Below are 12,440 nucleotides of genomic sequence, written 5' to 3'. Positions count from 1 at the left end.
CTTGGTGCACCTTCTCTCAAGAAATCAAATTCTCAGCAATTCTGTTAGAGCAGCAATGTGTAAGTATGGATCCAAATAATTCTGTTGGCAAATGAGAGGCATTCCTGTCTGTAAAGGCTATGATGTCATGTAATCTCACATTCAGTTAAGTGAGTTTACGCAGTAGTTATCAGTATGAGATTTCCACAGAAACCTGGGCTTCTAAGCTCCCTTTTAATAAGTAGTTACACTACTGGGATACTTATTGGCTATTAGTAGTTCTTTCACTGCAGTGCTCCAAAATGTGCTCAAAGTTGAAGGCAAGGAAAGTATATCATACACAATTATCCTGGAATGAGTAAACAGAGGCCAAAACAATAAAGCATGGTTTCTTATATGTAGATTTGTATGTAGGTATAATTCAGCACCCTGCTCAACTGACAGTCTGTTTTGTCCAGTTCTGTTTTCTATTGGAAACAGTAGTAAAATCCTCATCTGCCTCAGAGCTGATGATTTTGTAACTAAGGTGGTAGCGTAAAGTCACTATAAACAGAGACAAGATGTGTTAACAGAAATGTATGCCAGGACACGACTGTTGCATTTTCCAGCCACTACAGTTCTTAGTTCAATGCTGACTTAAAAATGGAGATACTAATAAAAGAAACAATTTTTTACGCAGTTTATGGATGGTTAACTGGGAACACAGTGTGCTGTTTGTTAGTTTTCATGTGTGCATTAAAAGATTGCTTTACCACAACTCCTCAGAACTTTAGCACCTCTGCTTGATTTTCAGCTCATTTGATCCTGATTTCAGTGTACTTTTGTCTGCATATTATAGTTTTAGGACTCTGCCGATACTGTTATTAGCTTGTGTGTAAATGTATCTATAGATATTCATTAATATTCTTACTCTACAAATTGTGATCTTTTTCAGTGTACCTTGAGGACAGTTTTGTAAAATCTGGAGTGTTCAACGTGTCAGAACTTGTGAGGGTGTCCAGAAGTAAGTTCACATTTGCTTTTAATCATTTCCAAATCAAGCAAATAATTCTTTCTTGATCTCAGTATTTCTTTGCTTCACTTTTCTTCTTTTTTTCCTTTTCCCCAAGATAAGATGTATAGGCCTACAACCACTCAGGATTTTGATAATTTTGACCACAGCATTACAGTGCATCTTGCACGCATTTATAATTAAACACACAAAAGTCTTCTTGTGTTTCTTTATTATGTAAGGATTGAACCAATTTTTTAGGTGTCCTCCTGCACATTAATGGATTAATATGTCACTAAAACTATGATAGGTAATGAAGAATTTTATTTGTTAGATTCCAGCTTTTTAAGGTTGCCCAGCACATCCTTGGACTCTGATAAACCATTCTTTTAGGTTGTTTTTGAATTTGCAGCTCTTGGAAGACAATCATAGTGAGGACAGAAATGATGATTAACAATGTATTGTATTTCTTTTACATGTGGTAGTGGTTGTAACTGAATTTCTGATTACATTGGTTTGTTTTGGCATCAGAAAAGTTATACACACAAATATTCAATAACAAAAAAAAAAAAAAAAAAGAATATGCTGTAATAGCATGGCATAAACACAATGCAGAACTTCATTTAACATTGTTTCCTGAACACTTATTTCCTCACTGTTAAGGTATTTATGTTAAGACTTATTTAAGAAGTGAACAAAAATACTTGAAAGTTATAGTTGGAAGTGCCTGCAGTGATAACACCAACATTATAACAACTGAATGGTCCAGGAAATTCTCTTTTCTGATGAGGAGAGAACAAAAACAGAAGTCTCCAAAATTCTCTGTCCAAACATTATACAGAAGCTAGTTCATGCCAGGACATGATGCTTGATGGATTAATTGAATTTAAGATGTGAGAGCAATTTTATTTGCCACGGTCAGAAATTAGCATTCAGCAATTAAAATCAAGTTCAATCCTTCAGGAAAATACTGAGCACTGTCATGCTGCAGTGGTAACAGCCTTCCCTTCCCTTCCCTCCCCTTCCCTCTCCTTTTTTTTCTTTTCCCTTTCCTCCCATTCCCTCCCCTTCCCTTTCTCTTCCTGTCCTCTTTCTTCCCTTTATCTCTTTCATTATTTTCTGCTCTCCCCCCTAATAGGTTTGTTGAAGATACGGTTTTTCTTTTTCAGGACACTGAGGATATGTGAAATACAGCTCTGCTTGTAGTTGTCAAATAGTTAAATATATTTTAAAGTATGGGGCCATTCAGATTAAAAAAAAAAAATCAATATTACAGTTACCTTATGAAATCATACCTTCTACAGCTGTTATACATGATATACTTCTAATAATAAGTTTTAAAGCATGTGGTTTCTGTGGGATTTCTTACCATGCATTTGTTTAACCTCAAGCCGCAACAGTGTTGTACTTTAACTGTCAGGAAAAATACAAACCTTCAGATATATTACACAACATGCAATTATTCTTTTAAGTGCCAAAGGTAGTTAAAATGCACAATGCACAGACAATGAACAAAGGTAAGTATACCACAATATGTAACATATAATTTATTCTTGAAATGCTAAAATGTATGGTTCACAGGCTCTATACAGAGAACTGAGTAAATGTGTGTTTGTGTGTAGGTGTATATATGCAGAGCAGTATCTAAGGCCCTGGGTAAAAGAAAAAGGGACATGGTACAATGTGTGTCCCCAGGTTTGTTCTTTCCAGTTATTTCATTTATTTAACAAAGACTGTTAGCAATCTGTATAAGCCCTTCCTCACTCACTGTAAAAGTCCATCTTCAGGTTTAACTTTGTGCCATATTTTATGTTATCTTCATATTGATAACTCCAGGTTGTCTGCTATAAAACAATCACATACAACACATGCATTATATATGCATAACTTCTTAGGGATTTCTAGGGACTGGGGAAGGTAATTCACTTTTAAATATATAAGCATTGATAAAACTTGTCTGTACTTGGTTTCTGCAACAGGCAGAAAATTAGAAACATGTAGCAACATCTTGATGTTTTTCCTGGTGTTAAAAATGAAAAGATGGCTAAAAAGATAGAAGATAATCTCTGACTCTTTATAATGATATGTTTTTCAGCACCTATAACCCAGGGAACTGGAGTGAACTTCCCAATTGGAGAACTTCCGAGCCAGCCATATTACCATGATATGAATTCGGGTGTAAATCTACAGAGGTCCTTATCCTCTCCACCAAGCAGGTAAAAAACTTGAAATAAGTACTACTGTGAAACTGAGTGGGACAAGCATTTCACAAATACTGACAACAACCAATATTTTTTGAGTTTCCTCTGATTTTGTGAGGAAGGCTACTTATGCAGGTTAACATAAGTCATGTAGAGATATATATGTTAAAAATAGTAATCTGAAGTGGCATTTATTACATATCATTGCTGTTGATATTAAAGATGACAGCAGCTTGTGCCAGGGGCAGAACTGCTCACTAAATCATCTGCCAAGAGAAGAGCAACATACCCTGGCACTGTTGCCGAGCTGCAGACAGGTTGCGCAACCTGGCTCTGGCCAGAAGTGCTTGATGCCACCAGGTGGTTCCAGGCACAAAGGCCACCTTTGAAGGCTTGTACTTTTGTCCTGAAAGCTGAGGTGGGACAAATACTGTTTTTAGTGAAAAAAGCATTAGGGTAGGTACATAAAGCAAAGGGAGTCAAATACAAGGTGTCTGTGTCCTTAAGTATCAGCTCAGCTCATGAAATTGTGTTTCCAGCCTCACAAGGTGTGTTTCCCAGCACACTGGTGATGAAGACGAGCATGTGAGATTGTCACAGGCATTCTGATTTTTCTTAGCGATCTCAGTGTTTTTCTGAGGGACCCACTTCTTCCTTGCTTCAGCACACTTCCTTCTCCTGACAATGAGAAGGACCTAGTTCCCTACCTCAGGAACAGCTGGCAGATCCACAGAGGTGAAGAAACTGCTCTGCCCTCTTCTTGACTCCCAGATAATTTACTGTCCACCCCCTGGGGCTCCCTGTTTGTCTGAAGCTGTTTGGTGTACTATGACATCAAGTACTTCAGGATTGCTCACAGAATCACAGAACTGTGGAATGGCTTGCATTGGAAGGGACTTTAAAGACTATCCAGTTCCAGCCCTCCTGCCATGGGCAGGGACAACTTTCACCACACTAGGTTGCTCAAAGCCCCATCCAGCCTGGCCTTGAACACCTCCAGGGATGGGGCATCCACAGATTCTCTGGACAACTTGTGCCAGTGCCTCACCACCCTCTGAGAATAATTTCTTCCTATAACTACTCTAAATCTACACTTTTTTTCTTTTTTTTTCTTTTTAGGTTAAAGCCATTACTTGTCACATCACTACACTCCCTGACAAAGTCCCTTCCCAGCTCTCCTGTAGACATCTTTAGGTACTGGCAGGTGGCTATAATGTATCCCCAGAGCCCTCTCTTCTCAAGGTTGATCAACCCCAACTCCCTCAGCCTGTCTTTGTAGGAGAGGTGCTCCAGCTATCATCTTCATGGCCCCCTCTGGACTTGCTCTAATATTTCCATATCCTTCTTGTGCTGGCAGCCCCAGAGCTGAATGCAGTGTTCCAGGTGGGGTCTCACAAGAGCAGAGCAGAGGGGGAGAATCACCTCCCTCAACCTGCTAGCCACAGTAAGGTTAGGTCATACTAGGTCATCTCCTAGGTTTCTGTACTCCAAGGACTCTGGAACTGTCTGTGCAGTGGGATAGGACAGAAGGACTGTCACAAGTCTGAGGTGCTGTTCCACCAATGCCTATCACTTATGAGTTATTGAGCTCATATTCTGACATTTAATTCCATTGTGTCTTCAGGTTGTCATTGTATTTTCACCTAGTAAATTAAAAAAAAAAAAAAAGATAATTCTCACGGTGTATAATGATGATGATGATGATAAAATAGAAGGAGAAGGAGAAGAAGAAGAAGGCCATTAAAACTTTCATTCTGGTTTTCTTTGACAGTCTGCACAGAAATATCAGTACATATTGTTACGAAGAAACTTGAATTCCCTTCACTTTATGGAAGTGCTGCCTCTTTTTATATAGTGACATGAAATACGAGCCTTTTGTTTTCAATTAAATTCATCTAAAATGAAAAGTCTTTGTTTCAATTATACTTCTTTGAAAAGCTTAGGATTTTGACTTGGTATAATACAGTGAACTACATTTTTTTCCCTTACTAGCACACTCAGAAAAGTTTCTGTTTTACCTTGACTTTGTTAGTTAATCTTTTCCAGGACTTTGCTTCCATGGTTTCTGTAGAGATTTAACATTTTCATGATACAACCTTTTATTAGTAGGTTACAGGAACTGTTTTCTTTTTTGTTTGTTTATTTGTTTGTTTTGTTTTGTTTTGTTTTTTCAGATGAATGCTGGTAGAATGAGAACAATTATGTCTTTTATATGTTACATAATCATGCCATCTCTGAGGTATTGTCATGTGAAGAAATCAAGCACATACCTGAATTACACATTATTACATAACATGTTCTATGGCAGTTAGCAAAAGATCTAAAATCCTTTTTTTTTTTTATTGATTTGTTGTTGTTAAAATCTAAATAGCTTATATAACACTACTAGCTGCATATCGTTCTCACGACCAAATCTTACATTACTTAACAGCAAAAGGCCCAAAACTATATCCATAGATGAAAATATGGAGCCAAGCCCAACAGGAGACTTTTATCCTTCTCCAAATTCACCAGCTGCGGGGAGTCGGACATGGCATGAAAGAGATCAAGGTGAGTAGTATGGGACTGTTTTACCTCCAAGTATATTCAAATATACAATAAGTCTCTGCACCCACCTTACTCTTACTGCAATAAAGTAATGGGTTTTTAGAAGTACTATTATTTTTCTGTGAAATATGTGTATTTGCTGGTTTTGTAAATGTAGTTAAATATGGTATAAACAAACACATAATTTTTCCATCTGGTGGTTGCCTTATCTATTGTTTGTGAAGATGTGTTATAAGTGAGGTACTTGATGCTGTGTAAGCTGTAATCATCCCAACGGGATTTTGATTAAAACAATTTCAGTGAAGAACAAAACATCTCCATACATTGTTTGAGACAGTGCTAGTTTATTCGGTATTTGTTTTACCATGACGCAGACTTCCGTATGTATGTTTTATCTATACTCTTTGACTCAGGATAGGTACAATCGGCCCCCAAGAAGCCCCAGAATAGCTCCAGGGGACTATATCCATATGCTAACGGGTGTTGATAAATCCTGTGCTGTGTTTTGGGTTATCAGAAGTGAGGAACAGAGATGTTTGTTCAGAGATGAAAACGATGACTGTCAAAACAGTAAAGTGAACTGTCATAGCACTCCCTTATAAAGCTTGGTGCTTTATAAACCTTGATGTCAGTGTCTTTTCCATCACCTTTGTGATGTGAAAACTTATTTAAACACAAGTATCTGAACACTGTATTGGTTAATGTATCCTGTGGTTGAGATGCTGTAGCTCTTTGGACAATCTGTGAAAATTCACATCACAGTATGTAAAAGTGAAATAGAGAAGACATGCAGCTGCTTCCTTTGCCGATCTTCTGTTGTTTGCCCTCATTTTCATCATGCTCACTGCTAGTCTCAGTTCTTTGGTGCAGATCAACCATCTGGGCTTCCCTCATTTTTGTATTGATTACGGTTTGGGGCTAGTTGTTGTTTGTTTTGTTTTATTATTAGGTTATTGCTAAGATTTCTCTTTCATCTATGCATGCAAGGTAGCATGTGCTCAGTATTTGATTTAGTTGCTTTTTATTTTCACATTTTGGTTACAGTTAGTCCACTTTTAATATTCTTCTTCCTACTCTGACCTGTGTTCTCATCACTAGGCTGTTATTCTCACACAGTTTGCTTGTCTTTTTTATCCTTTTTTTTTAAATATATATATATACTTTTTATTTTCCTTTTGGAGGTTCTTTCTTGCTTTTAGCTGTTTGCAGCATTCACTGTTGAATTTTGAAAAAACAATCTTGCCTATGGCTGGGTATAGCTAAACTTAAGAACAGCAAAACAGCAGTTTTGTCAGCTAGAATGTTTTCTCCTTGTGAAAGATATTCTTCTCCTTCCCTGTTACCTGTTCCCTGTTACGCTTTTATCATGTTTTTTTTTTTTTTTTTTTTTTTTTTTTTTTCATAAAAGATGGGGTTACACCTCAAAATAATTTTTGTGTCTTTTAAAAATTTTTGTGCTGTCTGGGGAAAAGAGGCCAAGGTTCTTCCCTGAAGTATTCTCCGCATATCCCACCTGTGAAGCAGTACCCCTTTGTGCTTCTGCATGAGCTGTAGGGGTTTCCAAGAAGTGCAGTGGTGCATGGACAGATGAGGGAGCATTTCACAGATAGTATCTATGGTTCCTCTTCCAGCTATCTCGACTGTTTTCTATCTCTAAGATCATTTTGCTTGCACAGAACTTTGCTCTGTGAATGCTGAATTTGTTCACTTTTACCTGCTTGCTTCATTTTGCATTTTTCAGCAATGTTATTGTTCAGTTTGCTTAGGTGTATTTATAATGAACCTTTACTTAATTGTTGTGACAGTGGGTAGCTAGATTTCTGGACTGAAACAACCTTTGACTCTATGTTTACAAAGGCAAGACAAGTGGGAAAGGAGCACTTCAGGCAGTGTGTATTATTTTTGCTCACTCAAATTTACATTCCTTACTGAGTGTCCGCTTCTGTAGCACTGCTGGGCATAGTGGAACTTTATCAGATCCCTGGTAGTGAGGTTGTCTTTGAGGCAATATGAGTGTCCTCCATTCCTGTGAAGGCACAGGTATGTCACTGCCCAGTCTGAAAACGATCATACTGAAGGAAACATAAGCATTTTTGTTTTATGTTTAGCTCCAGACAGTTTCTGAGGTTATCCTACTGCTTAAGGAAATATTGTAAAATAGTCCACAATGCCTACCCTTGGAAATTGGTCTCATGTGTAGCAGGCATGGAGCAGCTCCTGGTATATTTCTTCTATTTCCAGTTTGTCAGGTTTGTCAGATACTGTTCTGATGATAGCACATATCTGTGTAAAGCTCCTTTCAGGCTCAGAGGTCTTATCAGGGTATGACATTTGTGAAAACTTACATACTGTTTTCCTATGCATGTTAGCCGAAATAAAATCTTGGAGGAGTTTTCTAGGCCAGAGAACTCACTGGTACTTCCTCCTTGTCTCCCAAGGAAGGAGGGAGATCTCCATTTCATTTGAAGCTAGGCATAAATGAAAAAAGGAAGACATTTGGAACTATAACTGTGATCAACCCGTGTCAGTTGGGGATATAGTCTCAATAGATACTGTTTTTCCAGGCATCCTACAAAAGTCATCAACGTTAGAAATTGGAATCAAGCCATAGAAACCACAAATGATAATAGCAGAGGTATTGTGGTTTTAGGTCAATAGCTTCTGTTTCACTGTAATGCAATGTTAACTTTTCTAGGAGAAATAAAATCAGAAATAGAATTAGTATTAATCATAGAATACTTTGGTAGGAAGGAATCTTAAAGATTATATAATTCCACACCCCTGCCATGTTTTTTTTTTGTTGTTGTTGTTTGTTTGTTTGTTTGTTTGTTGTTGTTGTTTTTGTTTTGTTTTTGTTTTTGTTTAAAGCCATTACTCTATGACTACATTCCCTGATATTAAGGAATAACATTACTGATTTCAGTTTCATTGTCTGTGTTTTGAATGTGATGGAAAAAAAACATCTAACTTCTGACTTGAAATAAATCTCATTTTTTCTTTGCATACTTAAGTATAATGTATTTTCATAGAAATAGAAATTAAATATATTTGAAAGATTCATCTATAATGAAAGCTATACATATATTTATTTAGCTACATTTGTAAAATAGCAGAAATGACATTACAGTGATAGTTTTGAACAGGACATAGTGTCAGTAAGGGAGTAGTACGTGAACCAGGCTGGCATAGAGCAGTTGAATTATGAGCTTCATTTGGTATCTAAGAGTCATATAACACTTTGGTAGCCAGAAAGAAGGGCACAAAGCTTAATGGATACTATAGAAATATAATGAGATTAAAAATGTGGCAGATGAAAATTTGCAGTGGTGTGGAAAAGGATAGATCAAACTTTTACTGCTGTGAAAAATAACTATAATGCAGTTCAGTAGGTAAGTAAACATCAGGAGAGGTGACCTTAAGAGTGATTCTCATTGCATCCTCATAATTAGACACATGACCACCAAGTATTTATGGTTGGGCCAGGATGTGGAATTTGTGAAACTAAGAAAAAGAAATCTAACCAAACAAAATCTTCCTCAGACCACAGTCTACTATCAGTTGTAAAACTTCAGACTTCGTCCTTTTGCTCTTAACAGTCTTCTTCCTGGCATACTACTTCCATAGGTGTTCTGATAAGTTTTCCAGATGTTGTATTTCTCAGAAAATTTTGGGACAGTTGGCTGTTTGAAAATTCAATTCTGAGCAGAAATTAATAAGCATATCTGAAAAAAAAAAAAAAAAAGAAAAGAAAGAAAGAAACTAGAGATGGTGTAAGGTTGGTCAAAGACAATCTGTAAAGGATTATGAGCTTAATTTCCCCAAGCTCTATTATTGCTATGTATGCCGTTATAATGGAATCATAGAATATTGTGAGTTGGAAGGGACCCTCCAGGGTCATTGAGTCCAGCTCCTGCTTCCACACAGGACCACCCCAAAATCAGAGCATGTTGTCTGTGCGCATTGTCCAAGCACTTCTTGAACTTTGGCAGGCTCGTGCAGTGCCCACTGCCCTGGGGAGCCTGTCCCAGTGCCCGACCACCCTCTGGGTGGAGAACCTTTCCCTAACCCCCAGCCTGACCCTCCCCTGTCCCAGCTCCATGCTGTTCTCTCGGGTCCTGTCGCTGTCCCCAGAGAGCAGAGCTCAGCACCTGCCCCTCCGCTCCCCTCGTGAGGGAGCTGCAGGCTGCCATGAGGCCTCCCCTCAGCCTGCTCTGCTCTGGGCTGAACAAACCAAGGGACTTCAGGCACTCCTTACATGTCTTGCCTTCCAGACCCTTCACTATCTTTGTAGCTCTCTTTTGGACCCTATCTAATAGTTTTATGCCTTTCTTATATTCCTGTGGCCCAAACTGCACACAGTACTTGAGAGGCTGCACCAGCACAGAGCAAAGCAGGACAGTCCCTTCCCTTGACTGGCTCACAGTGCCATGCCTGTTGCACCCCAGGGTATGGTTGGCCCTCCTGGCTGCCAGGGCACACTGCTGGCTCATGTTCAACTTGTTGTAGACCAAAACCCCCATATCCCTTTCTGTGGTGCTACTCTCCAGATTCTTGTCCCCTAGTCTGCCCAAGTAGCCAGGTTTCCCCTTCCCAGGTGCAGAATCTGGCACTTGCTCTTAGTAAAGTTCATAACGTTGGTGATAGTCCAGCTGTCCAATTTGTCAAGATCTCTCTGCTAGGCCTCTCTACTGCCGAGGTAGTTCACAGCTCATCTCCATTTTGAGTCACATGCAAACTTACTCAGTATACTTCAAGTTCCTATAGCCATATCATTTATGAAAATATTACAGAGAACTGGCCCTAAAATGGAGCCATAGGGAACCAACCCCACAAGTGACTGGCCATCAGCCTTATTAGGCCCTTTGAGCCTAACCCATTTTTTATTATTCTCAAATAAAAACATAAAAAACTTAAGCAAAATCAGTTTTAAAAATAAATTATAATTTGTAGTTATTAAAGCAAGATTATAGCTACTAATGGAAGAAAACAAAAGCTTATGAAGTCATTATACTGTCTTGGAGTTTTACTAAAATGACATGCAAAAGTTTAAGAATATTTTAAAATATTTTAAAGTATGTATGTAACCACAAAAATACATATTACAGTTTCAAAACCTGATTTAAACAAATTTTTATGAATTTATGATCTGTTGGTTTTGAATTTATATACATTTAATCACTGTGGGAATATTTTGTAGTTTGTGCCATTTTTTTGTACATTAAAGTAGTTTAAATATAATTATTTTGCATGATTTTTTTGAAACATGTGAGATCTTCCCTCAGAGCAAGCAGGCGGAATTATAACTGCAAAGATTTATCCCAAACATTTCGTATGCTATTAGCTTTGGAAGAAACTAATCATCCTCCAAAAATGTCAAACCATAAGAAAGTGAAGACAGTGCATTACTCAAAAATAGAAACCAAACAATGCATTTAGGAGTTCAATTTCTGTGCCTACTGTTGTGCAAGGCATTTCTTTTCTCATGTACCTTTTTTTTTTTATTATTATTATTTTCTAAATTCATGTCTTATTAGTGTCAAAAATGTTTGGCTCATGCCTTAGCTTATTTCTACTGATTGGAAATATATCTAGATCTAAACAATAGTGTTCTGTAAATCTCTAGTCTTCTTTTTTCCAAGTTATTGTTACTGAATTTTGTATGTGTATCTTTAACAAAATTCTGATTTCCTGCAACAGTGTACAAATACCTTGTGAAATAGATTGAAATTGCTGCGTGATTGAGTTTGATGAAAGCTTTTTTAAAATTCTTAGCAGGTTAAAATTATGTATAGCAAAACCAACCAACTAACCAAACATTAACAACAAAAAATCCCCTTCCTTGTGTGGAGGAGGAAGTTACTAAAAATGTAACAAAAAAAAAGTCAGAGTAAATAGGCTAAGAAGCGATGGTAAACTTCATGATTTATTAACTCATAAGTAAACAGGATAGTTTTTTCTTTAGTTCCTTAAGAACTGAGCACATTGTGTGCACCTGTGGCTTCCCATCTAAAAGCTAGCTTGACAAAGTTAATTGACATAATTGCAAACATTTTCAGCAGTTGTTCTTGAGACCTGTTTTGTTATTGTAGTGTTACAACTCTGTGTGTGTTGTAAGTAGATAACAGGCATTGTCATCAATGCACACTATTGTCATTAAAGCAGTGAGATTCATGTGAATTTCTGTAGAAGTCAGGGATCTAGAAATACAGAATGTCAATAGTGAATTTTAATTTTACAGTTTCTTCATCATGTTCTCTCTCACACACCTCACCCATCTCCACCAACATTCAAGAGTCAAGATGCAAGCATACCATTAAAACTGAAACAGCTAGACCACCTTTACCTGTTTATTGGGCAACAGCTGTTGGGCCCTTCTCTTCTCAGGTCCCAGCTCCCTTTGCTGAATATCTCTGCACTAGACTCTTGTCCCCTTTTGCTTTCTCCCCACCCACTGGACACTCATTTCCCATTGGGATCCTCCCTGATGGTTCTTTCCTTTTTGGGTCTTCTTCTCATGAATTGTCAAAGATGGATGTTCTCAATACTGAAGTGAGGGAGCTAAATGAGGAAGTTGTTAATGTGATTCAAGAGTAGAGAATGGTAAGAGATAACCTTGGCTTTTTGGTGGCTTGTGCTCTTTCCTTTCCTTTCCTTTCCTTTCCTTTCCTTTCCTTTCCTTTCCTTTCCTTTCCTTTCCTTTCCTTTCCTTTCCTTTCCTTTCC

The 12,440-nt window shown here is 37.7% G+C and overlaps 1 protein-coding gene across 4 annotated transcripts in view; it reads left to right on the top strand.

Moving 5' to 3' along the window:
- Window positions 1-910: 910 nt before the first annotated feature.
- LOC118155721 (nuclear factor 1 B-type) overlaps window positions 911-12,440 on the top strand; it is a 69,645-nt gene continuing 58,115 nt past the window's right edge. For 2 of the 4 annotated variants that reach the window (XM_035309123.1, XM_035309122.1), the window contains exons 1-3: window positions 911-982; window positions 3,066-3,186; window positions 5,603-5,721. In XM_035309123.1, the coding sequence (XP_035165014.1) occupies window positions 3,137-3,186; window positions 5,603-5,721 (169 nt within the window). In that variant the 5' untranslated portion in view covers window positions 911-982; window positions 3,066-3,136. The remainder of the gene's footprint in view (window positions 983-3,065; window positions 3,187-5,602; window positions 5,722-12,440) is intronic. The other 2 variants (XM_035309120.1, XM_035309119.1) reach the window with 1 other exon arrangement.

Source organism: Oxyura jamaicensis, chromosome Z (assembly GCF_011077185.1).
Source record: "Oxyura jamaicensis isolate SHBP4307 breed ruddy duck chromosome Z, BPBGC_Ojam_1.0, whole genome shotgun sequence".
Taxonomy (NCBI): Eukaryota; Metazoa; Chordata; class Aves; order Anseriformes; family Anatidae; genus Oxyura; species Oxyura jamaicensis.
This window is presented reverse-complemented; position numbering and strand designations above follow the sequence as displayed.